The 27,021-nt window shown below is 50.0% G+C and overlaps 1 protein-coding gene across 1 annotated transcript; it reads right to left on the reverse strand.

Annotated features, from left to right (window-relative positions):
* Positions 1 to 343: 343 nt before the first annotated feature.
* On the reverse strand, positions 344 to 21,766 carry SDC4 (syndecan 4). Its single transcript, XM_070381785.1, has 5 exons — positions 21,635 to 21,766; positions 8,922 to 9,060; positions 7,742 to 7,788; positions 6,326 to 6,518; positions 344 to 2,369 (listed from the first exon to the last, which is right to left on the reverse strand). Exons 1-5 carry the CDS (start codon positions 21,701 to 21,703, stop codon positions 2,218 to 2,220), a joined length of 600 nt encoding a protein of 199 aa, XP_070237886.1. The 5' UTR covers positions 21,704 to 21,766; the 3' UTR covers positions 344 to 2,217.
* Positions 21,767 to 27,021: the final 5,255 nt, after the last annotated feature.

Below are 27,021 nucleotides of genomic sequence, written 5' to 3' on the forward strand. Positions count from 1 at the left end.
TTACCTGAGTTGCCAATTCTTGATTTCTTCCCCTCTCCCCGCAAAACAGGGAATCTGGATTTTTATGTGAAACATCCTCACTTCCATAGTTGGCAAGGAATCCAAGGATTTCTGTGTTTGTTTTTTAAACACGGGGCCGCCTAAACAAATCTCCGAGGTAGGCAGGCTATGGCCGCAGGCCACGGTGTGCAGGTTCTGACTTTCTTCCCTCCTTTCTGGGCCCTTTCTTGGCTTCTTATGTATCTCTGCCTTCCGGTGTCTGGCAGCAATTATCTCAGGATCCACTGAGATCAAGGGAAAGGATGACGTCTGATGAGCTTTGAAATGATGAAGGCAGGCAATCTAGAAAGTACCAGGTTTTATTATCTTTTTATCAAAAAAATCAGTAACAGACAACAATGTGAGGTGCTCACTCCCAACATGGCCAGAGGAAAAGGGACATGGGGGGAGGAAGAGGACCCAGCCAGCTGGGACCCTGGGGTCACAGAAGGGGAGGGAAGCAAGGGTAACTCCCCCCAGTACCCCCATGGGGTCAGGAGATGTGGTCTGGCCAGCCTGAGCCACTAGGCCTCTCCTCTCTGCATAGGATAAGCCCCAGAGCCAGGCCCTGATCAGCCCTCCCAGTCCCCCTTTGTCTAGAGGGACAAAGGTCATCCTAACCAGGCTGAGCCTGTGACTTATTAAACCAGTTTAGTTCTCAAGCTGTGCAGGCAACAGATGCCAGTGGGCTCTACTGGTCTGTCTAGTACACCAGCCACCGGCCCCACGTGGCCGCTGAGCACTTGAAATGTGGATTAGTATAATTGAGGAATGAACTTTAACTTCCTGTCATTTTAATTGATTTCAGAGTGGCCGGCACTTGCCATGTTAGATAGCACAGCTCTCCGATCTTCTCTTAAATTTGGAGATCGCAAATGAAGGTACCCCAGCTGGGCTCAAAGCAGAAGCTAGAGAGAAGGTTTCTAGCCCAGTCGGGAGAAGGCACCAAGAAACAGGACCAGAAAAAGGCAAAAATCCACTCAGCCCCACAAACATTCACTCACTCAACCACCCAGCCAACTTCACACAGGAATACATCACACTATTTGCTGAAAAAATATATTTATCTATTTTTCTAGAACCAAGGAAGAATAATAATATATTACATGAAACAGACACAAATATCCCACCATCCCCTACGTTATAGTTTGGGATCTGCTAAAAAAAAAACAAACAAAAAAACCCCCTATATTTCAGCAAAAGCTTCTTAGAGGAAGCAGCTTCAGAAAGGGCCAAGGTCATGAGCGGGGAAGTAGGAAGAATTAAAAAAACAAAAGCATGGGGGAAAAAAAAAAGAAAAAAGGCAAAAGAGGGAAAGAAAGGCCCTGTCTGAAGCTATAAATAGTAGTAAAAAAAATTAATAAAAATTATATCTCCAACTCTTGTCTCATTTTCGAGTAACAAAACAAAAACACCATTAAATACAAACTTAGCAGGTACTGTGGAAAGGTGCAGGAGGGCAGAGAAAGCCTTGGTTTCTGTGTACTCTTGCCCAAAGAGAGAGGCTCTGTACAAAGGAATGAACCATTAAAAAAAAAATACCCCACTAAAAATAGACTTAAGAATATTCTACAAGTCTGATTCAGGATGAACTTTCAGCTCCTCTCCCCAAATAAAAAAGGATGACTTCCAAAAGTCACTTGGAAGAGCCTAGAATGGCCCAAGGTGTACCACAGACTCCCGTAGTGTGGCTGCAGATGCCTCTGATGGACACATCTCAAGGTGCAGACAGATGGTTCTGGTTCCTTCTCCCAGCTCCTGGCCAGGGGCCAGGCTGTGGAAGCGGGGCAGGGGGGAAGGCTGGCAGGTGGGGGGCTGACCTCCAGCAGGACTCGTACAATGGCTTAGAAAGACTCTGGATCAGACCTGTTCATACAGGCTCTAAGCTGGGCCTAGATTCTAAATGGGAAGATGAAGAAACAGATCCAACCCCAGACTTGCCTTGAGAAAGGCCAAGTTTAACCCTGTTTTTCTGCTGGGACAGTGGAGGCCCAGAGAATCAAGAGGCAAGCAGGAACAGTAGAAGGTGATGTCTCTTCTGACACTGAAACTGTAATCAGAGCGGGAGATGCTGATAGATCAGGACTGGGTTGCCCTCCCCCTCCCCGAACATCCACCCTTCAAAATCCTTCAGCGTCCCTTCCCCCTAAAGTCCAAGTAGGTGCTCTGGGGGAAGCTTCAGGCGTAGAACTCATTGGTGGGGGCTTTTTTGTAGATGGGTTTCTTGCCCAGGTCGTAGCTGCCCTCATCCTTCTTCTTCATGCGGTACACCAGCAGCAGCACGAGGAAGACGGCGAACAGGATGCCCACGACACCGCCCACGACCAGAGCTGGAGAGGAGAGAGGGGGCAGCGAGGTGAGGGCTGGCGGCCCGTCAGGACCTCGGGGCGCACGGGCCGCTTCTGCTCGGTTGGTTCTCTGGCCCCCGGACACCCTCACCATCACGCCCAGGGGCATACTCTGCTGATGCCTTACTGAATTTGATCCTCACCATCTCATTCATGAGAAGGGAGTCACTCTAAAGGACTAAAAAAACCACAGAACCAGAGTGACAAAGGCATCCTTCCAACCCACATTGCTGGAGTCCAAAGCCAGGTTCTTTCCCAACACGAGGCCAACTCCCCAGCAACAGCTCAGCCCTGAGCCAGGAAGCAGAAAAATCGCAGGCTGTGGAAATCCCCCTTAGACCTACTTACCCCACAGTCCTTAGCACAGGGAGCTCTCTAGTTGACCTTGCGTGCACACATCCCTATGCAGACCTACACTTATACCCGATCGGGTGTACACACTCTGTACACATGCAGGTATATGCTACTATACACAGTTACAACATGTGTGTGTGTCCACACTCCTATGTTATAAAGAATTACACATGTGGTTTGGGACTTTCTGGTGGTCCTGTGGTTAAGACTCCGTGCTTCCAATGCAAGGGGTACAGGTTTGATCCCTGGTCAGAGAACTAAGATCCCACATGCCAGCTGGTGTGGCAAAAAAAAAAACCAAATTATATACGTGATATATGTCTGCACATATGAAGCTCAGTGCTTAAGGCTTACATTCTATTCCTGTCTCTGCCACTTACTGGCAATGGAATCTAAATAATCAAGTTTCTTCATTTCTCTCATTGTAAAATGGAAACAATAGTACCTTTCTTATAGGTTTGTCCCTAGGTTGAAATAAATCAATCCCCTTAAGAGAGCTCAGAATAATGCATAGCATATACTCAATATTCATTAATTGTGACTTTTTGTGGTTTGTATCTGTGTCCCTGCCACCCTGAATTGTTCTGGCACAACAGTGGGTGTTTAATAAATTATTCCATTGGGCTCACAGAGGAGCAATGGCCAAGAGCAGACGCGAGTTTCTCACATCGGGTAAACGTATATTCTCTGTATGACCCCAGGCACCTTGGAGGGCTCACTCCTGTTTGTTGAGGGGGCTGGGATGTCTCCTAGAATCCTTCCTGTGACAGATTGAGTTCCCTAATTCGGTCTTAGTCTAAGAAGATTAATTTTCCGCCCCTGCACACACTCCAAATCTATGCACAGAATGGGGACGCAGTGGCAGGGGAGCCAAGGAAGGTTCTCTCTTGGCTAAAACGACGAAAAAGCAGCAACACAGTGCCCCCAAGAAATACCAGAGAAAAGACACGGACCATCAGGTATCAACCCCCTTCCCATTTCTTATCGCCTCTCCCTCTGATATCTATTCTGTTAGACCGTTGGTCTGTGCTGGGAGTCCCCAGAAGATCAAGGCCCAAGGACAGTCTCAGAAGTGACTGTGGTCCTGGGTTCCAATGCCAGGTTCACCACTTGTCTGGTCTTGTGCCTTTGGATAAGAGATAAGACTTCTTGGAGCCTCATTTTCCTTATTTGTAAGAGTATAGATAACCATACGTGTCAGATTGGGGTGTTGTGGAGACTCAATGAGGGGGCGTGTGAGTCATATGGCACATGGCAAGCACTTGATAAACTCCCAGGGTCCAGGGTGGTTTTTTTTTGGGCTGTGCTGTGCAGCTTATAGGATCTTAGATCTCCCACCAAGGATAGCACCCATGCCCCCTACAGGGGAAATGCTGAGTCTTAACCGCTGGACCACCAGGGAATTCCACATTCCTGGCGCCCCCAGGTACTGTTTAAAAGCTACCGGAATTGAGGATCTCACCCCAGCTATCTCAACAATATAACTTTTTACATGGAGATCTTGCACAAGTGTCATTCTCCATTGGAAGTATTAAGAGATGACTGGTTCTCACTTGTTATGTGACCTAAAGCAAGTGGCTTGCTTTCTCTAGGCCTGAGTCTCCCATGTTTTAAGAAACAGTTACTTGGACTAGATCAGTGGTTTTTACATTTTTCTTTAAAAGCAGTAGAACCACTGTTTGGTGAAAGCAAAACCTTATGCTAATCTCACATCCACCAACTAAAAGTGAAACTCTGTGGGTGAAGAAAGATGGGCCGGGTTTTACCTCGAAAAGACTTCTACCAAATAGTTTGAAATTTATAAGACTAAAAAATCTCCAAGGGCCCTCTAGTTTCCCCACCCCACTCACATCACACAGAAAGTTCAAAGAACACTGACTCAGGGACCTGGAAGCCAGAGTCAGGGCTGAGCTGGGCCTACTGGGGGTTATACCCTGCAAGATGCAGGCAAGATCCTTTATCTGTCCCGGAGGGAGGCAGGACACAGGGCTCTTTCCTTGCACTTCCAGCCTCCTCAGAGCTGCTGGCCCAGCTGGTTGCCAGGAGACAGGAGTAAGCCAGCCTGGACCCATGGTGCCCTCCTCACTAGGCTGGTTCATCCAGACTGGCCCTTGGCCTGTAAAAACCTGGCTAGAGAGGGAGTCCCCTCTGAGAAAGTCCCCAACCCAGTTTTGGAGACCCCCAAAGCTGCTGGGGAAGAAGAGAAAGAGCCAGTTACCACCCCAGCCAAAGGCCCCATAGTCAGGCTAGACAGAGCCATCCTTGAAGTCTCACCCTGGGACACGTCTTTCTCCACATAGAACATTAGTCAGGAAGCCTGTGGCTCCCACTTGAGGCCAAATGTACTCTCTCTAAGTGTTAGTTTCTTAATCTGGCACAGGAAGTTTCCCTGCGGGCCACCTACTACTTGCTATGCTATGCTATGCCATATACTATACTATACGATATACTATGGGGCTTCCCTGATAGCTCAGTTGTTAAAGAATCCGCCTGCAATTCAGGAGACCCCAGTTTGATTCTGGGTCGAGCAGATCCACTGAAGAAGGCATAGGCTACCCACTCCAGTATTCTTGGGCTTCCTTTGTGGCTCAACTGGTAAAGAATCCGCTTGCAATGCAGAAGACCCGGATTCGATCCCTGGGTGAGGAAGGTCCCCTGGAGAAAGGAATGGCTACCCACTCCAGTATTCTGGCCTGAGAAATCCCATGAACAGAGGAGACTGGCTGGTTACGGTCCATGGGGTTGCAAAGGGTTGGATGCGACTGAAGGGCTAACACACACACCATCTACCACTGGGAACAGTGCAAACAAACGTTACAGTCCGCCAAGTTATTTTAGATTCTATTTTTCACAAAGTTATTACACCAACCCAAGGAGGTAGCATGGTGGCCGTTTGCTGACATGAAAACTGAGGCTGGAAAGCGTCTCAGCCAAGGTCACCAGGCTGCCAGGTGACAGTAGGGGGAGGGGAAGCCAGCCCAACTCAAAGGAGCCTCTGGGCTTCAAGGGGAAGTTTTCACGGGAAGTTTAACTTTTAATAATTAACATCCCAGGTGCCAAACCCAGGCTGGGAAAGTGCTTTGTAAATAGAAAAGGATTTACAGCAAGTGAACGACGCAACATCTATTATTTTTTTAGCCTCTGATATGCAGTTCTTGCTCTCGGTCTGCCAGGCTACACACATAGTCAGAGCCACTTCTAAGAGGAAGGGTCATCCTTCAAGGCCCCAGGACACCTAGTGGCTGCAAGGAAGGGGTACCAAATCGCCTAACAGGCTAGAGCAGAGGTTCCCAACCCCTGGGCTGTTACTGGTCAGTGGCCTACTAGGAACCCAGCTGCAGAGCAGGAGGCGAGCAGCAGATGAGCAAGCGAAGTTTCATCTGCTCCCATCACTCACATTACCATCTGAACCATCTCACACCCCTACCCCATCCCGTCTGTGGAGAAACCATCTTCCATGAAACTGGTCCCTGGTGCCAAAAAGGTCGGGGACCACTGGGCCAGAGGCATCCTTGCCTGCAGCACTATCCCTGCCCAAGCCCTCTCCCCTTCCGAGGTATCTTGCGGGAAGCCCGGGACTTTACCTGCCAGCACCTCTGTCCTCTCAAAGATGTTGCTGCCCTGGGCTGTGCTAGACATGGACACCTTGTTGGACACATCTTCGTCCCCATCAAAAGGGGACGACCTCTTGGGGATAACTTCATTCTCTTCTAGTTCCTTGGGTTCGGTGGGAACTCCGCTCCCTGTCTTCTCAGGGATGTGGTTATCTATCGGGACCTGGATGGTGGAAAGGAGAAGAGACCAACACTCAGTGTGGTTTGTGGGGAGGAGGATCCAAGGCAGGGGCTAGGGACATTCAGCCAGGCGGGGAATGGTTCTGCCTCTTGCCGGCCAAACCACATGGTCCCAGAGCAGACGTGAGCAACCACCCCTCAACAATCACGCTGTCAAATCCTTACCCTCAACTTTTCTTATGTGTGTTAGTTGCTCAGTTGTGTCCGACTGTTTGCGACTCCATGGACTGCAGCCCACCAGGCTCTTCTGTCCATGGAATTCTCCAGGCAAGAACACTGGAGTGGGTTGCCATTCCCTTCTCCAGGGGATCTTCCCAACCCAGGGATTGAACCTAGGTTTCCTGCATTGCAGGCAGATGCTTTACAATCTGAATCACCAGAGAAGCCCAACGTTTCCAGTAAATCTATCCCCAGTGGGGAATGAATAATGTGACCAAGGGCACAGGGAAGCAGGTGTTCTAGAGTAATATCCTGGAGGGTGGTTTGGCAAAACTGTAGAAACAGTTTGCCCTTCAACGCAGCAGTTTGCCTCTGGGACTCTGTCCTAAGGAGCTAATCAGAGATTTGTGTAAAAGATGCTTGTTAGACTGTTGTTATAGGATGTCAAAAAAATCATAAACCACTTTCCCATAGGTAAGGGCAACTGGGTGAACTCTGATTATGAAGGTTATAAAAATGAATAGGAAAAACAGTGAGTTACATGGGGAAATACTCATGATCACTGTAAGTGAAAAATGCAGTACATAGAACGGTATGTGTAACTTGATATTAATGTTGGGAAATACCTAGAAATGCACACAAAAATGAGGCTGGAAGGGCTTCCTTGGGGGTCCAGTGGTTAAGATTCCGAGCTCCCAAGGCAGGGGGCCCCGAGTGTGATCCCTGGTCAGGGAGCTAGATCCTACCTACTGCAACTAAAGATCCCGCGTGATCCCAAGTGCCACAACCGGGATCCAGCACAGTCAGATAAATAAATGAAATAACAATTAAAAAAGCAAAAGAGAGTGGAAACACATGCAAGTGTTTATCACTTAGTGATTATCCCTACAGAGAAAAAGGTCTACCTGTGACCCTTAGCTGTGCCTGTCCCAAGAGTTCAGGGCCACAGATAAAAGCCTTTTTACAGAATGAGGTCAGACTCGAATTTATTCTGCTTGTCTCAACACGTGCTGAGAAAAGGAGAGGCCAAAGTGAGGAGCTACTTACCAAGGGGTGCATTACTTCTGGGAAGATCCGGATGTCCTCTGAGTCATCTGTAAGGTCAGAAAGGCTGTGTGAATGTAAAGTCAGTCACCCCCAGGTTGATGACCCCTACAGCCATGGCTGGTGGGAGTTCTAATTCACAATTGGCCCTCAAGTGCTCAACAGGTAACAAGCATATGTCCGGCATATGTCCGGCAAGTTATCATTCCCACCCCAGCCTCAGTCATCTCCTCTGTAAAATGGAGCTCCTGAGACCTGCCTCCCTGGTTCTTTCATGTGAATGTTGAGCCGGTCACTGGGCAGGTGCTCTGTCAGCTCTAAACCCTTGCTCATTATAGATCCCAGAACCAAGAACATCACCCAGGAGGGGTTAGAAATGTAGAATTTCAGGGGCCACTAAATCAAAATCTGGATTTTAACAAGATTCCCAGGAGATTCATTTGAGAAGACTCTAGATTGCAACAGTAAATGTTAGAAATTCCAATATGAATGTATTTACTGAGAACGCGTTAAGTGCCCAGGGCTTTTAACTCAGTCTAATCACCACCACACGTACAGTCGCTTCTATTCCCACATTACAGATTAGGACACGGAGGCTCAGAGGTCCCAGAGCGGCAGTCTGAACTCAGGATTATGTGGCTCCAGAACTCAAACTTCAGATAGTTACACCACCCCACACAGAGGAGGGAGGCTTTTCAGCAGCTGGCTAGCCTGGCAGCCAGGGCCAGGAAGTGACCAAGAAAGACGTGGGCCCCTGGGCCTGCCCCAGAAGGCCCCTTCACGATTCCCAGTCCCAACCTTGCAGAAGCAGGGGTTGGTTCTCGGTTCCCACCCACAGCTCTCCCCACCCCGCCCCCAGGCTCCTGAGAGCTCCCTTTACTTTTCAAAGGAAGGAAAACAGGCCACAGTTCAGTTCTCTTCCCAACGCCCACTCCCACCCAATCCTGTCCAAAGGCGGACAGGTTTGGGCTGGTTTTCCACTACAAATGGACTCGGAGCAACAATCAGCTTGCCTGGAAAGGGTCTCAGGGGTGGGTTGATCCGGTGACTTTTGTTTCCCCCACCTTTTTTTAACGGGGAGGGACACAATAGGAAAATTCAAACCCCAAAGTGGGGTCACCCTTGTAAAAGACAAGTTCTCTGCAGCCTTGAGCCCCAGGCCGGCCCCCTACTTCCTCTGTACCTAGATCTCCAGAGCCAGACAGCTCAAAGTCATCGGATTCCTGCCCGGGCCCCCCGATGTCCTCGTCATCTGGTAAGTCTCCGGAAAAGTATCGGCTTTCTAGGAGGTCTTGAGGGTCGATGACCTCAGTTTCTCGGATCTAGGATGAAAACAGGAGACACATCAACCGGTAGCTCCCCCGCCAATGCTCTTTAGCAGCCCCCGAACTCTGCAAGGCAGTGAAGCGAGTGTTTAGAAAGGGAGTTGGGGTGCTGGAAGGGGTCAGGCTAGTGCCAAACTTGCTGTGTGACCTTAGACAAAACCCTTTCCCATTCTGGGCTAATAAAAATAATGAAGGTAGCATCATCAGAATATAAATATGCTAGGTACCCTATACTGAGCACTTGCTATAGGCCAGGACCTGCTCTTAATAACTCTAAAGAGGACCTGCTCTTAATAACTCTAAAGACCAGTCTTCACCTCTGTTTTACAACCGAGGAAACTGGGCCCTGAAGACATTAAGTCATTTTCTTTGGGTGACTCGTGGGAGCAGACGGAGTGAAGACTGACTTCAGAGCCAGCGTTCCCAGTCCACGCTCCGGGGTGCTCTGATGCTGTCACTGATGATTCACCCACGGCAGGGAGAGGGCTGCTGGCTCTGGTTTTGCCCTGACCCGGACATCTTTCCCAGCTGAGTCAGACCAGGCTGGGACAGGCAGGGCTGGCTCACTCACGTCCCAGGACAGCCTCGGGTCAGGGCGCTGCCCGGAACCCGGTGAGTCACGTGTACGTGAGCACACTCGTGTCTTCAGCCTTCCAGACATCTCCCACGGAGCCATGCTGCAGCCGTGTGGTGTGGAGCCCCGTCCCTGCTCTCATGAACTATCCACTCCAGCACTCCTAAGTACCCCTCTGCTGCCACGTATGGGGGCCCCAGCCGTCCCCAGCTAGAATCTCAGGTCCACCGCCGCTGAGAAGCTTTCACAAGGAAAGTATGAAAGATCCAGGAAGGCAGAGCTGGCCCCAGGACCTGCAGAACATCAGCCACCAAGCTCCTAGAGAGTCAAAAATACTTGGGATTCACACCACCCTCCCAGCTAGCTTCTGGGCTGAGGCTCTGTCTGCCCACAAGAACAGCAGCCCCAGGGCAAAGTTCATTCTTTCACTAATGAACTCAAACATTCAAGTGCCTACCATTTCCCAGAAAAGTCAGGGTGGCAAATTAGGTCAATACAAACCCTCTGCCCCAAACATTCTTCTTCCCCCCAACCCCCTAATTGCAGGAGGTGTGGAGGGGGGCGGGGTCTGCTCAGAACCACGGAACACCAGCTGGAGGCCAGGGAGGTCCTGCCCTCCCATTTCACAGAAAGGGAAAGAATCTAAGCCCTCCTACAGCGACTTGCCTAAGGTCACACGGTGAGTCAGCTACACACTCAGAGAAAAGAGGCCAGGCTCTGTTTCTGACTGCCCCACACTGTCCTCCACCCAGCGGAGACCTACCAGTGACACAGAGCCAGCCTGGAAAGGAACATCCGTCCCTAAGACAAGGTTACCCTCTGTGGGAGAGGCCCAGGCTTCCGGGGAGAGGTGGGTGGAAGCAGACTTTTGGGTCTCCTTCCACTCTTGTCTGTCTGTCTGTGTGGGGCAGCTGGATTCCCGGGAGGGAGGTCAGGCTGGGAGGGAGATTTCTCCCCTCCCACCACGGAAGGGAGAATCTCCGCTGAACGCCTGGTACACATGGGGGTGGGGAGCGAGAAAGGGTTAAGCCCTGGTGAGGGATGACTTCATGACTCGGGAATCAGGAGCTGGGGAGCTGCTGGCGCTGGAATTCCAGCCCCCACACAGCCCCGTGCCTGTGGCTTTAGTTTGGCAGCTCCAGAAAATGGCTCCTCTGTGGTTGCGCAAGCTGCCTGCACCTAGGGCGGGGTCCCTGGGCTCCCATCCGCACCTCCTGCTGCAAATTCCCCCAGGGGAGGCGGGAGGGGTGGGGGGCAGAATCGGAAACATCAGGATCTAGGCAGCTTACCAAACTAAGCACTTAGCTTGAAGCAGGTCCTCCTCATAGCTCTTATTTGCTGAAACACTGGGCAGGGAGAGGGTTGAAGGGATGCTCAGAAAATTGAAGTCGCTCGCTCAAGATCACCCAGGCAGAAAGTGGCCACTCTGGACCAGAACCCAGGCATAGGTCACCCGAGCTTTTAGCCACATATATATCAACACACCCATAAACACACGGGCACACGGAGTGTCCGCCTACCTCCGCCAGGACGGAGCCTTGTCAGGTGGAGGTCAAACTCAGCCCAGGAGGGAAAGAAGGTAGTTTGGCCACTTGCATATGGAGCCTAGAGACCAGTCAGAGCTCCAAGTACTCAAGACAGGGGCTGGGGTCCTGACACTGGGCTGTTTTAGGCTGGGCCCTTCCCCTACCTCCGCATCCCCAAGAGCCACGGCTGTTTATTTATGGATCCTGCCTTTCTCTTAGTGGGTGAAAGTACTGAGGGTGAAAACCACCCCTGGGATTAGCACGTTGATTGGCTGTGATTGGTAGTGGCTATCTCTGTTTTACATCAGGAAATAAAGACCAAGTCAGAACAAAACTCGGACTGAAATCTAGATCGATTCCCAGTTCAGCCACCTTGACGGTCACCGGGTCATCCCTAACTCTTCATTATTTTAAATCTATTTTTTAATCGGGGGAAAATTACTTCACAATGTTGTGCTGGTTTCTGCCATCCAACAATGCGAATCAGCCATAATTATACATATATCTCCTCCCTCTGAGGCTCCCTCCCCTCCCCAATTACAACGCTTCATTTTTATACCAGGTTCCTGGAGAGCATAAATGACTTTACTTAAGGTCATGCCAAGAATGGTTCAGATCCCGTCAGATCTCATCACACAAGGATTAGATCCCATCGGGTACCCATCCTGGCTCTGAAAGCACAGGGCTTGGGACCTCCCTGGTGGTCCAGTGCTTCCATTGCAGGGGGCAGTGGTTTGATCCTTGGTCAGGAAGAAAGATCCTGCATGCCTCGCGGCTCGCGAATAAATAAAATCAATCCTTCTCCAACTCCAGAAGTGGTCCTACTCTGCCCAAGACGCCTGACAAGAGAGAAATTCCCTAGAGTGCAGGAGCCCTAAGACTACGCCAGCAAGGTGAAACCATGCTCCCTGGGATTGTGGGCAAGCGTCCCTTTACATGTGTGTGGGTGGAGGCTATGTACCAACAGCCCTCCCTTCCCCCACCCTCTTTTCAGACTAGGCCCATTCAGTCTGGGGTGACTTTGAAGAACCAGGCCACCCAGCAGCCAGGCCCCACCCTGACCAGAGAGGGACCCCACCCTGCTCTTGGCTCACCCCATCATTACCTGGGGAGCGGGTATCCACACGTGTGTGCACGCACAGGCACCCTCTCTGGGCCCTCAGGTCTCTCTGTATCTTTGTCTTACTCGTGCACACACAACAGCAATCAAGAACTGAATAAGCAGACCCTGGCGGGCACCTGGACGCTTCCTTAGACTCTCCATAGAAAAGAGGAAGGGTAGGATTTCCCCGGTGGTCCAGTGGCTAAGACTCCGAGCTCCCAATGCAGGGGGCTCAGGTTCAACCCCTGGTCAGGGAACTTTATGTCACAACTCAGAGCTGGCATGCCACAACTAAAGATCCTGCAGGACACAGCAAAGATTGAAGATCCCACATGCCACAACTAAGAGCAGATGCAGCCAAATAAACAAAAAAAGGGTAGGTGTATTTTGTGCTATTGAGACTAACGCCTACCAACAGAAGGTAGCTGAGGCCCTAGCCCAACCATCTCATTTTATTACCCAGCAAACAGATGAAAAGATAAGCACCCTCGCCAAGGTCACTGAAGCAGAACTGGACTTAGAACCTAGGTCTCTTAAAAACAACAACATTAAAAGAACCTAGGTCTCTGGGCTCCTAGGCTAGACTTGTCTTCCTTTCCCACTTCTAGGTCTTCTCTAGAAGTCCTACTCATAGACACACAACAGAAATCAACATCTGAACAAGCAGGCCCTGGTGGGCAACTGGGGTTGGGGCTGGATGCTTTCCTGTAGAGGTTTCAGGGCATGGCAAACCACTCCAGTATTCTTGCCTGGAGAATCCCATGGACAGAGGAGCCTGGTGGGCTATAGTCCATGGGGTTGCAGAGTCTGACACAACTGAAGTGACTGATCACGCGTGCAGAGGTCTCAACAAATCCACGGGCAGCTGCGGCCACTCCAGTTGTAACCCCCATCCAGTCCTGAGGTGATGGGCATGAAGCTAGGAAAGTCACCAACCCTATTGCAAAGTCTTACAGCTTCAGTCACCCAGGAGAAGCACAGGGGCTGGGGTCCTCGACACGCTGGGCACCACGCTTGGTTTCCTCCATCAGAGCTCATTTGATTGGCACAACAGCCTGGTGAGGTGCTCTACGTGTGGCCGGAAAGTGACTTTCCCTTGAGTCACTTGTGTGAAGTCACTCAGCTAGAAAGCAACAGACCTGGGATTCAAACTGAGATCTTTCTCGAGACTGAGTCTTCGCCAGAGCCAGACTTCTCACTGCCACCCACGCTACCCCTCTCCACCTCATCGCCACCATCCACAGCACCAGCTGCCAGGCCAGGGCTCCAGGGCACCCCTTCCCTTGGCCAGGGAGTCAACAGAGGTAAAAGTGATATTGCTCAAACAAAAGAAGAGAAACTTTGGCTGGGGCATTGGGGAGAAGTTCAGGGTCAGAGCTTGCTTAACTGTGAACTGGTGGGAGGCAAAGAGAGGGGAGTCTCCCCTGCCTGTCTCTTCCCCAGAGGAGGAAGTAACCCCCAGGGGTCAGGGACACGCTTCTTCTGGGGCAGGGGGTGAGATGAGAAGGACAACTGGGCAAGTTAAATTCTGGAAGAAGTAGGAATGCTGAGGACCCTGGGCCCTAACTGCTGAACGCAGCAGAGGGGTCCTGGCAGGAGATCTCCAGAAGGGGCCACTGATAAGGCACGATGGTCCTCCCCCACCGTCCTTCAGAAAGGTTTGATGTCCCCCGGAATGAGCAAAACCTGGCTGCCTCAATCTGGACTCAGCATCCTGGCAGAAATGGAAAGATCTACCACCAGCCTGGGGACCTGTAAAAGCAGCTCCAATAGCAAACCACAGCCCTGCTGCTCCCTCACGATACGAGCCTGGGCGTTTATTTCACATCTTGAAGCCTCAGTTTCCTCTTTTTGTCAGCAAGGCTAGTAAGTACCACCTTGCAGGAGGATGAGATGAAGTGAAATGCATTAGGGGTATGCAAGGGACACGGCACATGGCCTGGTACACAGCAGGTGCTCAAGGAGTAGCAGCTATTATTAACCCCCATCTGCGTTCCTTCCAGCTCAGGGGATTAGTGCTCAAAGGGTCAGAGACTTGAGAAAAGTCATACAAGTAGTTGCATTGCTGGAAAGAGGGTGCTGCGTGGACGGGGAGGTGCTTTGCAAACTGTGAAGGGTCATGCCCTATAAAACGTATTTCTTGTGCTTCTGAGACCAGAGACTTAATCAACAGCCAATCAGGCCCCTTGAGAATGTGGAAGAGAGAAAGGTCCAGAGATGAGCAGAGATCTGTGCAAGCTCCCACAGCTTGGAGCACCTGTTCTAAGCAGAGAGGCAGAGGAGAAACCACTGTACTTTTCCAAAAGAGAAAATGGCAGTGACCAGAGACACTTGAAACTCAACTGAGCCCCTGAGTCCCCAGAGTATTTCCTGACCTGCCTTGAGGATGAACAAAGTATCTGGGAGACCAGAAGATACCACCCACCACCAATACAGGATCTGGTGTACTGGTCCAGGAAGGGTTAAAGCCAGGTCTGGGGATGGGAGTCGGGGTGGGGCGGGGTTCAAATGTCCGCCCTGCCCACTCCAAGGTTGGGTTACTCCAAACACAATCGCTCAGGAGAGAAGCCAGGCCTGGCACTGCCAGTGGCTTTTTCACCAATCCCCCCTCCCCCAACCCAGGGCAGCCCATTCCCAGAGCCAGGGCTCCAGGACGGAGGGACACCAGCTGCTGGTGGGAAGGGTTAGGGTCAGGGAAACTTCTAGAGCCTTTGGACATCTCCCTGCCAGAGGCTGATGCCGTGGCATCCTTGTCACTAACAGCCTGATGATCTTGGGAGATTCCTTCTCGGGGCCTCGGTTTCCCCACCTATACAAGACGGTTCTCAAACAGACAAGCCTTCCTCTGTCTGCAGGCCTGGTAACCAAGCTGGGCACTGTTCCGATTACCGGTGGAGACGGCCGGGGAGGGGGCTGGCTCCCTCAGGGGCCGAAGAGACAGAGGTGCATTGAAGCCGGGCTTGTAATCTAGCAGCGGATCCCAGGTCCCCGCTGGATCTGAGGCGGCCCGTAAACAAGCCTCCCGTGTTCTCTAGAGCCAAGCCGATATCTCCTGTCTCGGCCAATTAGGTCCGCCCTGGGTGCTGGCTTCCTGCCCCTTCCCAGCCTCCCCACCGCCTCTCAGGGAAGCCACTGCTCCCGATCGGGTCAGCTTGTCCCACAGACATCTCCTGGCCAGGCTTCCCCAGGGCCAGGAGTGTCCCAGCCGTTGGTCACCCCTGCCCCCACGCCCCGAGGTGGACTAGTACAGCCAGTCCCCACAGGCCAGGCTCCACCGAGTCACTCTTTCCACACATACCAGCCGATCCCTGCCTCCCCTTTCCATTACCCCAGGTGTCACCTGACTAGCAGCCCCTGCCACTGTGCCAGACAAAACTGGGGCAGCCGAGCTCTGGGCCCGAAGGAGGGGGAGGGGAGGCGCAGAGTAAGGCAGCGGGGAGGGGGCGCTGACTGCCAGGGCCTGACCCGGGGCGGGCCCACGGAAGGCTGAAGCTGGAAAGAGCTGATCAGATCGCAGAGTGATCTTCTGGGGACGCCTGGAGCCCTACGAGAGGCAGGAAAAGTTCTGAACCCTAAGAACCACAACCACTGGTTCTTATTTTTCAACCTGCACCCAGACACTGCCTCCTCAAGCCACCCAGGTTAAGAACTCTTGTCTAGCCGCTAATAATAAACTAAACTTAAGCCAGACCTTTACTCAGAAGTTTGCCAAACGCCCGTGATGGCCCGGGAGTGACACACGTGTTTGCTAAAGGACGCTGGGGCTCACACCGGCCCAGTGACTTATTAACTAACTTGTGTGTCCCGGACTGAGCCGCAGAGCTGGGTTTCTCTGACTGTGAAACGTACCCATTTTCCAGTCATCTCGCCTCCCAGGGACAGGGCCGGAGGGGATGTGCCCAAAGGTCACCCATGAGTTAATAACAAACCCGACCAAGAAGTCAGGTGTATTGAACTCAGGGTTAAATTAGGCTCCAACTGTTGACACATGCCTTCCCCAAACTCCCTAGGCATCAGGAGGTGAAAACATCTGAAAACTGGCTTTCCAGAACACTGTATCTTTTCTATCCACCATCGCACCCCCTCCCCCGCCAAACACTGGGTTTTTTTTTTTTGCAATTCCCTTGGTCTCCGGACTGGAAACAACTCCAGCCCTCCTCTTACAGGACAACGCTCAGCCAGGACCGAGCACGTCCCAAGAGGTTCCCAGCCCCCTGTCCCTTCTCCCTCCTGGCTGAAAATTGCTCAATAGGGGGGTTCCCACTGATCCCTGCAGGAGGGGTGGGGCAGTCAGGAACTGGTTCTTGTTTAAATATCAACCCATCCAGTAATTAGCAAAGGGCCCACTTCTAAGACAAACAAATAGGAGATTTGGGTTCCATCAGCCAGCCCCACCCTAGACTCCTCCCCACCCACCTTGCAGCTGTTGGGAGGAGGGGAGAGAGCTTTCCAAGGGGCCTCTGGGGGTGGGATCCTCAAAAGGAAAGGACCATCTGGCATCAGGGCGGCCTGGGCAAAGCTGGGAACCGTGGCTAAGAACGCCTCCCGTTTACCAGGCCAGATTCTAAGAGCTTCAGTTGCAGCCTTGTTATCTCCAACAAGGCTCTCTACAATCCCGTTCTTACAGACCAGAGAGCTGAGGTCCCAAGCCATGGAGCTAGTAAGAGGGGGCCTTCACAGCTCTGGAGTCAGGTCTACTTAACTCCAAATCAGTGTTCCAAAGCCCTCCGGCCAACAGCCAATCCCAAGAAGAGGGCGTCAGAGAATTCTGGGGTCAGGTCAAGTCTGGACTATACTATGCTCCATAAACTCAGACCAATTGCAACCTCAGTTTTGCTTTAAGGCTAGGGGCAGAGCACTACACTCTCTGCAGAGGTCTCTCTCTATATATATATTGTTTTAAGTAACTTTTTAAAAATTGAAGTATAGTTGATTTACAATGTATTAATTTCTGCTGTACAGAAAAGTGATTCAGTTAAACATATATATATATTTTAATATTCTTTTCCATTATGATTTATCACAGGATGTTGAATATAGTTCCCTGTGCTATACAGGAGGCTTTTATTGGTTATCCATTCTATGTATCATAGTTTGCACCTGCTAACCCCAAATTCCCAATCCATCCCTTCCCCCGCTCCCTCTTCCCACCTTGGCAACCACAAGTCTTGCAGAGGACAATTTGGAGAACTGGCTGAACTCTACCCTGTCAGAGTCCACAGCTGGGCAAGGGCCTGTGAGGGTCCGGGGCCTAGGGCTCGTATTTTCTGTGTGTCTCTTCAAGGCCCTGGACACTGGCTTGACTATCCTTAACAGCCCCTAAAGGGGGTGCCAATTCCAACATCCCCAGGAGGCTGAAAGGAAATGGGGGTGACTCAGGCAGGCCAGCTACGGCTCTCCTCCAGTGACTCACAGAGCCCTGTCCAGCCCCTTCCCCCAATTTTAAGTAGTCACTTGAAAATCACACCCACCAGTCTGGGAGGCCTCGGAGAGCTAGCAGCCAACTCCTCCCTAGAAGGAACTGGGGCGCGAAGCCCAGCCTGGCTCCCCCAGTCCCTCATTCAGGCCGGGTCAGCACTCCTAGTCCTTGGAAAAGCCTTCTGTTTCCAGGAGCTGGCGATGGCAGGAGCTGAATGTCTCCACCACCCACCTCCCCAATGTCGCTTCTCCTGTAGGCTCTTTACCAAGGAGGCTGAGAAAGCGCTCCCTGTTCCCCACTAGAAAGGACCTACAAGAGGGTTTTGGAGGCTTCTAGACTTGGGGACACTGAGACCCAGAGGGCATGGGTGCTTAAGGTCAACTAGCGATTCAGAAGGAGGGACCCAAGGCATCTGCCTTCAAAGCCAGCCAACTGCCTCATGTGCAATGTTCTCTGAGGACCTGCAAATCAGACAGCCTGTGTGACCTGTCAGACCTGGTTCAGACCTTGGCAGGCCCCTCCATTCCTCTGAGCATCACTTTCCTGTAAAAGTGAAGCTAGTAATACCTACGATACCTACCTCACAGTATCACGGGAAGCATCTGTATCAGTAATAAACAACCTCAGTGCGCCTTTTAGCGTGAAGTTACAAGAACACATTTATTTGTTCATTCATACAGACATTTCCGGGCCAAGTATTTCACTGAAAATCCACAGAGCAGAGTTCCTGTGTGCATGGGTGGAAGGGGGGTAGGGGATGAGGGCTCAGAATTTGATGGAAGATGTTAATGCTCCTTGTGAATCATAAGCCTCTTCAAGGGAGTGAATGCCTTAGATGTCTTTATGGTTCCCACTGCCCTTTCAAAGAATAGGTACTTAATTATTAATAGACTATCCAAGCTGGAAAGGGCTGTCTATTCAGTTCAAATTCCATTTTACAGATGGGGGATGTCAACCCAGAGAGAGAAAGAGACCCAATCTCACACCCTCCAAAGTAAAGCTCAAATATTTTCCTATCACAGCTCTCTGAGCTTCTAAGAATTCCAAAGGGCTCTCTTTGGCCACTTAAGGGTCCTAGGCCCCCCTGGGCTTCCGTTCCTAACCCTACTTCTGTGCAATCAAGGAGAAACCTTTCAAGAAGACCAGAAAGGTCTCTTAGCTGAAGTACACGGGGTGGTGGGGGACACTTCCAGAAGTGACTGGGCCAGGTGCCATGTCTATGCCCCTGGGCAGCAACACCGCTGGAGGGGGCGGGTGGTGGGGGTCCCGTGGCAGCTCCCAAAACAAGGCTGTCTTTAAAATTGGCCAAGGAGGGAGTGGTAGGAAGGTAGATCAGGGGAATGCTTCCAGCTGGACAGGAAGAACTGGTTTAGGCCCGCAAGCCCCGCCAAACACAGAAGAGGCTGTGGCTCAGGCTGGGTTCCCTTCCCAAAACCTGTGGCACCGAGGGGGACATGGTGGGTGGCAGGGGGCAGACCCAAAATTTGCAAAGTGGTCCCAACAGCACTATTGGAGGGGGACGACAGGACAGATTCTCACGGCCTGGGAGCTCTCTGCTACCCAAAGATGGTACCACGTTACCACCTGTAAAGTGGGCATGATATAATCCCCACATGCTAGGCCTTTCATGAGACTAAAACACACCAGGACTTGGTCTACGGAGAGCACTCCATAAATGACAGCTGTTAGCAGCCCCACCCTTCTCCCTGGCCCTCAGTTTTCTCTGCAAAAAAAGGAAAGGGCTGACCACCAGATCATCTCTGTGGTCTAATCCAACCGTGACTAGGTCTGATTTTTCCATCTACAGCCCTGGGAGGAAAGGCACTGAGAGGGGAGATAAAAGGGGAAGCCCTGTGACCCAGTTCGAGGTGGAAGACCTTGTAACATTAGCCAAGAAGGGAGTGCTGAGGTCAGGGTGGGAGAGACGGACACCTCTCTCAGGAAGCAGCTGCCCAGGGCTCACTTCTCCTGCAGCTCAGGGGTCACCACCTGCCCTCCCCCAAACCACATCCTTCTGACGGCCCCCAGGGCACAGCTGCCTGCCTCTCTCGCCACACGCCACCCCCGCCCCCCACCTGCAGGCTCGGCAACCCCTGAGCCAAGACTGACATGTGACTGCCCATGCAGTGACCTTTCAACCTCCAGGGTCTTTTCCCTTTTCCCCAGTCCACACAGGCCGGTGGGACGCGCCACGCTGTTTCTTTGGAAACCTCCATCACTGTGACACCAACACATCCTTCAGGGCCTAGGTTAGAGCGCTGCATTGGGGAGCAGCAGGCTTGGGTTCGAGTCCTGATTCAGCCATTCATCTTTTGACAAGCTTGTGCCTCTTAGTTTGGTGAGGTCATCACCTTACTTGGGGCCTCGGTTTCCTTCTCCCTCGAATTCTCGGTGGCTGGCCGGCCCCAAATCTTTATCTACTCTTTATCTACTCTAAACTAGTTTTGAGGATGGCACACAACTGCAGCCACTCAGAGTGGCATCAGACTACACATCAGGATAGGAGCAAAAGATTAAAAAAGGGATGTGGAGGCCTGGCTGCCTCATTTGCATCTGACTCAGCCCCTTATCAGCTGTGTGACCTTGGGCAGGTTGGTTAACCTCTCTAGCCTCAGGACGAGTTTAAAACAGTAAACACAAGGGCTGAACTAAACTAGTTGATAGAGCCATTACAACAGCTATCAGAAAGCTATTAGAACAGTTCCATAAGCACTGAAGGCTTGCTGTCATCACTCAGGGCTGCAACTGTTATCTGGGGGCTGGCGAGGAAGGGGGTCCTGGGGAGGGGAGGGGGAGTATAGCTCAGGGTCTCAAATGAAGCCTGCCAGGCAGAAAGGACTTATTCTAAGTCATCCCAGAGAAATGGGAGCCCGACTGAGAACTGATATTAAGATTAAATGCCACTTGCTCTTCCCAAAACAGAGGTTTAAGGGTACCAAAGAGACCAGGCTTGTTGGGAGGCAGGGTCAGACAGCCTCTCTCAGAAATTTCTGTGGCCCAGTTTCCCAGAGGAGATGGCCTCCCTCCTTCCCAACTGACCGTTGGGATGAATGGAGCTTCTGGTGGGCCCAGGGCTTTGGACACTATGACAGGGACCTGTTAAGTGGGGAGACCAGTAAAGAACCAGTAAGGAGGTTATTCAAGGCTAACAGAGACCTTCTCTTCCCCCAGTCCCCCTTCACCCCATCCAAAGGTGAGTGCTTTGGGTTTTCCCAGCAGTCAGATCAGTGGAAATAAACGCTCTTCTGGCAGAAAGCAGAGGCTCAACTCTGGCGAAGTTCTGAGCCTACACAGTCCCTCCAGTCTGCCCGGAAAGATCAGAGTCCCAACTTTGTGCTGACCCTATAGAAGCACTGCTCACCTCCCATCCCAGTCCCCCAGACGCTTTGGGACTCAGAAGAGGGCAGGGCCTTGCCCAAAGTCATAGGCCACTGGCAGGGCTGAGGCCAAACCCGAGGTCAGGGCTCAGTCCTCTATCCCTGTGCGTGAAACAAGGCCCCTCAGAATCCTGCACCCCTCCCCCTTCCGAGTACACGCAGCCCCCCTTCATGTCGAGGCCATCTCGGATTCTGGAGGGCGCGGAGGGGATCAGGGCGCGAGCCTGCCCTGGGATCACCGGGGAAGGGGCGAGACGGTGAGGGGAGGCGAGGTGACACCAGCTTAGTCACGTCCGAGCCTGGAGCCCGCGGCGGGGCTGAGGCCAGGGGGGAGGCGAGAAGCGCAACAGGCTGGGGGCGCACCGTGCGCGGAGGGGTCACCCCACTCCTCGCCCCGGAGCCTCCCTGGGACCCCAGGGCAAAGTTTCCAACAAAGTTTCCCTGGTCTAGTTGGGGACGGCACACTCCCCCGATTGCCCGCCCCTGGACCCCTCCGTAGGATCCCAGAACAAAGACGATACCGGTCCGCCACCCCGCCCCCCGACCCCTACTCGGGGATCTTCAAACACCTACCGACTCGGCGGCGGCGGCGGGGACGCCCACGAGGAGCAGCAGCAGCGCGAGCAGGCGGGCGGGGGCCATCGTACCACGGTCCGCAGAGGGCGCGCAGGCGGGTGGCCAGGGCTGGCGCGCGTCCCTTCTTATAGGCGGTGATCGGCCCCGCCCCCGGCCCCGCCCCGGCCCGCCCCCGCTGCCCGCACCCCGCCCGGAATTCCCCTGCGAAAGCTGAGCCTCCGGGGTGCTGCTCCTACCCGCCCCGTTGGAAACCCGAGGGACCCGTCCCGTGGGCGCGGGCCGCTCAGTCCATCCAGTCTCTGGCCTCCAGCAGCCCCGATCCCCGATCCCCTGCTAAGCAGGTGACCCGAGAAAGCTGTGCATAAACCCATTTTATAGTTGGGGAAACTGAGGCCCATAGACCGGAAGGACTTGCCCAGAGCCGTGAATTTAGATCAGCGCCCTTCCAGATGGGTACATTCCCCTCCGAAAATGGGCAACAGTCGCCGGCTGTTTTCAGACTGGAGTCAGCAGGCACTTTTCTGTAAAGAGCTAAATGTTTTAGGCCTGGATGGTCTCTGTCACAATTACTCAAACTCTAGCTTTGCAGCACAAAGACAACCTTAAATACTTAAAGGAAAGAGAGTGGCTGTATCCTGATTAAACTGGACTCTGAAATTTGAATTTCATATAATTTTCACGTGTCATGAGATAGGATTCTTTTGATTTTTTTTCCTTTCCTTTAAATATGTAAAAGCATTCTTAAAAAAAAAATAAAGGTTCATTTTTATTTACTTATTTGCACACGCTGGGTTTTGGTTGCAGCTCACAGGATCTTTAGTTCTGGCAAGCAAACTCTTGCCTGCACCATGTGGAATCTAGTTCTCTGACCAGGGATGGAACCCAGGCCCCCTGCATTGGGAGTTCAGAGTCTTAGTGGCTGGACCATCAGGCAGGTCCCTGTAAAAGCATTCTTAGTGGCTGAGCATAAACAAGCTAGGGGTGGGCTTGTTGGTCTTAGGGTGGCTGACCTCTGTTTTAAGGGATTTGTTTTCTTGATATTGAACTTCCTAAAAAGTTTGATCTCTTTGAGAGCTGTTTGGCAAGTTCATCTTTTTAAAAAAATATTTATTCACTTGGCTGTGCAAGGTCTTGGTTGTAGCATGCAGAATCTTTAGTTGTGGCATGTGAGCTCTTGTGTGTTACCTGCTCAGTTGTGTCCGACTCTTTGGGCTGCTATGGCCTTCATTGAGGCGTATGGGATCTGGTTCCTGACGAGGGATCAAATCCAGCATCCCTGCATTGGGAGCTTGGAGTCTTAGCCACTGGACCACCAGGAAAGTCTCTGGCAAGTTTATCCTAATTCCCAGATCCCACCTTTTGTATAAGACAGTTTCATGCTCACATTACCCTCTGCATATCCTCCTTACTTTCTGTGTGTGTGTGTGTGTGTGTGTGTGTGTGTGTGTGAGGAAGGGTTTGGTAAAATCCTCTGAGGTCCCAAGTACAAGTACTATTGGAATTATTAGGGGGAAGTATCATATGACAATCAAAGTGCCAGGGGATGTATACATACATACATATTTGTATACATACACACACACACACACACACACACATATATATATATATATGGCATATGGGACTTCCCAGGTGACGCTAGTGGTAAAGAACCTACCTGCCAATGCAGGAGACAAAAGAGACATGGATTGGATCCCTGGGTGGGGAAGAGCCCCTGGAGGAGGGCATGGCAACCCATTCCATTATTCTTGCCTGGAGAATCCCACAGGGTCGCAAAGAGTAGGACACGACTAAAGCAGCTTGGCACGCACACCAATGGCACATATTTATATCTTTACGGCATATATACATATATATATATATCCCATAAAGATATACGTACATATAAATCTATCTTTCCAAGACTGAAGCATGGCTTCAGAAGCAGAGTATTTGGCCCCTGTTGGCATATAATGAATTGATATACTTTGTGGAGAGTTGGGAATAACTTCCTCTTTTCCATCCCTTGCTGCTGCTGCTGCTAAGTTGCTTCAGTCGTGTCCGACTCTGTGCGACCCCATAGACGGCAGCCCACCAGGCTCCCCCGTCCCTGGGATTCTCCAGGCAAGAACACTGGAGTGGGTTGCCATTTCCTTCTCCAATGCATGAAAGTGAAAAATGAAAGTGAAGTCGCTCAGTGGTGTCCGAGTCTTCGCGACCCCATGGACTGCAGCCTACCAGGCTCCTCCATCCATGGGATTTTCCAGGCAAGAGTACTGGAGTGGGGTGCCATTGCCTTCTCCATCCCTTAATTATTATCAAAGGATGAAAAATCTTTTTGAAGCAGAGTCTTGACAGTAAAGTAAGCTTCCAACGGAGACCATGTTTTTCTCTACGTATTTAAAGGCCAGCAATTATTTTCAGCTCTTCTCAATATTCTTCCTTAGGATTTGGAAATAAACCAGGAAAATAAATGACTTTTATGTCAGAATAAGAAATCCTTTTGCAAGTCAGATGGGTTTTGCAATTCTTGATTTCCACAGAATGGAAGGATAAGGTCTAATCTAGTTGTCAGTAGCTAGATCATTAAAAATAATTTTTTCACTATGCAATTTCAGTTACCTGTCATCACATCGCTCTAACAAGACTCCTTTTGTTCCCACCATCTTCATTAAGTTGAAGGCTTCTCAGCACTGACTGCCAGCCCCGTGCTGGTAAACGTGTAACAATACGTCCGGGAGGGTGGGAAGTGCTAACTTGCACCATTTGCCAATTTCTATGGTGTAAATACTACTACTCCTGGGCTGATTTCAAGCAACCAAGGTGATATCACTGAGTTGGTGACAGATAAGCAGTATTTCCACCACACAAATACAATAGAGGCAGATAATATCAAGAGTGTAGATAACAGTAAAATGTAGGGAAATAATTAGTAAGTGATGAGTGTGCTGAGTACTTATTTCCTTTGTCTTTAACACAGACAATTTAATTGCAAGTTCATATAATTTAGTTTTCAGGAGTCATTTTGTGAAACAACTATTCACAAATTCCCGCAAACTGAATTAGTACAAGCTGGCTTCAGTACACCACTTTGACAAAAAAAAAAAAACAACAACCAAACATGGGAATAAAATTATTGCAAAAAATCTACCTCATTCTAGCGCAAGCAACATTCATCCAGGAAAATGTGACTCATTGGTGGGGGTGGGGGGAAGCTTCCTTTTTTATTTTTTCTGTTAAATAATTATTTGTCTAAGTTTGTAGGAGTGGTTTCATGAGTGTATACATGTGTCCAAATGTATGTTTTAAATATGTCATTTATTTTATGTCAATTATAGCACAATTAAGGGTTAAATTTTCTCCTCTGAGTTTTAAAAATGGAAATATGTGTACTTTTTTATTTCTTTTTTTTGGCTGTGCCAAGCGGCATGTGGGATCTTAGTTCCCTGTGTGTGTATACTCAGTCACTTCAGTTGTATCTGACCCTATGGATTGGAGCCCACCAGGCTCCTCTTCCCATGGGATTCTCCAGGCAAGAATACTGGAGCAGGTTGCTATGCCACCTCCAGGGGATCTTCCCAACCCAGGGATCAAACCCACATCTGGCTGCATCTCCTGCATTGCAGGTGGATTTCTTTACCCTCTGGGCCACCTGGGAAGCCCTTAGTTTCCTATCCAGAGATCAAACCCATGTCCCCAGCACCAAGTGTTAACCACTGGACTACCAGTGAAGTCATTATATTGTTTTGATCAATTACATTTATATGATAACTGTAATAATAGAAAAATTAGTGCCTAGTGTTAAAGTCACAGAAAGTAAATAATGATCCAATTTACATATAAGTAAATAAATATGTGCAGAGAGTTATGATAAAATTATCCATATGTCATTTAAACATTAAAAATACACTGTTGTAAAATATTGTGGGGGAACATGGAATAGAAATTTGAGTTCAAGTAGAAAAAGGAATGATGTAAAATTGCACTGTTAAAACAGCTTGTTCAATTTTGTTTTTAATTTGCCTGTGCTGTATCTTAGTTGTGGCACTCCGGATCTTAGATCTTTGTCGTGGCATGCAGGAGTTTTAGTTGCATCACGTGGGATCTAGTTCCTTGACAGGGATCAAACCAAGACCCCCTGCATTGGGAGCATGGAGTCTTGGCCACTGGACCACCTGGGAAGTCCCCACATATATATATAAAAACATATGTATATTTTTTTAAATATAATATTTTTAAAATATATTTAAAATATATAATATTAAAAATAATATATATATAAATATATATATATTTTTAATAGATAGTTGTGGCTATCAAATTGCTAGGGTACTTAACTCAACTGGATACATACATTTAAGAATGATATAACCATTTCTTTTTAAGGTATGAATTTACAACATGTTGGAAATTACAACCTTTTAACTATGCAAACTTTTGATGAACAAGGTTAGCTGTCAACTGAAAAATATGCCAGGAAGTACATAGCTTTTCCATTAGAAAGTAACTAGCAGAAGAGACTGAGGCATGCTAAGTTGAGACAATTAATAGAAGCTCTTCTATAAATCTATCCTAACCTTCTGAAATTAAGAAATTAATCTCTGCTTGCCGAAGTTCTGAGAATCTCTCTGAAGGCATCCAACATGTGTGAATGTAGTAATTTGTGAATTTTAAAACAGGATTTTAACTTGTGTTTCTTGGATTGGGGCTAAAAGTTTATGGATGGTCCCTACTTCTGTTGAGTATATGTCTCCGTGTAAAGTTTTCTGGGGCATGTAATTTCAGAGTTTCTCTTCAGATCCACAAAGAAGTCCTGACCCTCAAAGAGTTAAAAGCAACTTGCTCTAAGCCCCTTTAAAAAGCTCTAACAGGTTTTTTTTTTTTTCCTTGGCTCCTATAAAACCAAATGCAGTAGTTTAAAGTTTGTAGAACCAAAGTTCCCAGTTCCCTCCTCTAGACTGAGACATCAAGCCCAAGAAACTACAACCAATCTGATCCTTAATGGCCCACCTCAAATGCCTTCTCCTCCAGGAAGCCTTCTCAGATCCCTCACTCTTTTCCTTATAGCTCTCATCTCTCTTTCCCCTAAGACATCTTATACCACGTCTGTCTCTCTCCTTGAGCAGTCATCATTTTCTTGCTCATGTTATTGTTAGAAATTAAGAGTCCAGGCTTCAGGCTCAGAAAGATCTGGGCTATAATCCTGGCTGTGTGGGGTGGGGCCTTTTACCTCTCTGTGTCCCAGTTTCCTCATTTGTAACCTGGGAGTCCTTATGGTTCTTATATCATGAGTGTTGAGAGTATAGTTCTTAGCACATACCCTACACAGAGATGTTACCTGTTGTTATGATCACAGAGGTCTCCCTCTGAGAATCTCGAGTTGGAAAGTTCCCTCCCCAACAGCT

The sequence above is a fragment of the Bos mutus genome, chromosome 13 (assembly GCF_027580195.1).
Source record: "Bos mutus isolate GX-2022 chromosome 13, NWIPB_WYAK_1.1, whole genome shotgun sequence".
NCBI classification, from domain to species: Eukaryota; Metazoa; Chordata; class Mammalia; order Artiodactyla; family Bovidae; genus Bos; species Bos mutus.

What these genes read in the sequence shown, in the direction of transcription:
- SDC4 (XM_070381785.1), bottom strand. Translation starts at nt 21,703, where the DNA reads ATGGCCCCCGCCCGCCTGCTCGCGCTGCTGCTGCTCCTCGTGGGCGTC. An exon ending in CCGCCGCCGCCGCCGAGTCG is followed by an intron (nt 9,061 to 21,634) that starts GTAGGTGTTTGA and finishes TTTTCATCCTAG; the next exon opens with ATCCGAGAAACTGAGGTCAT. An exon ending in GAGGACAGAGGTGCTGGCAG is followed by an intron (nt 2,370 to 6,325) that starts GTAAAGTCCCGG and finishes TCTCCTCTCCAG; the next exon opens with CTCTGGTCGTGGGCGGTGTC.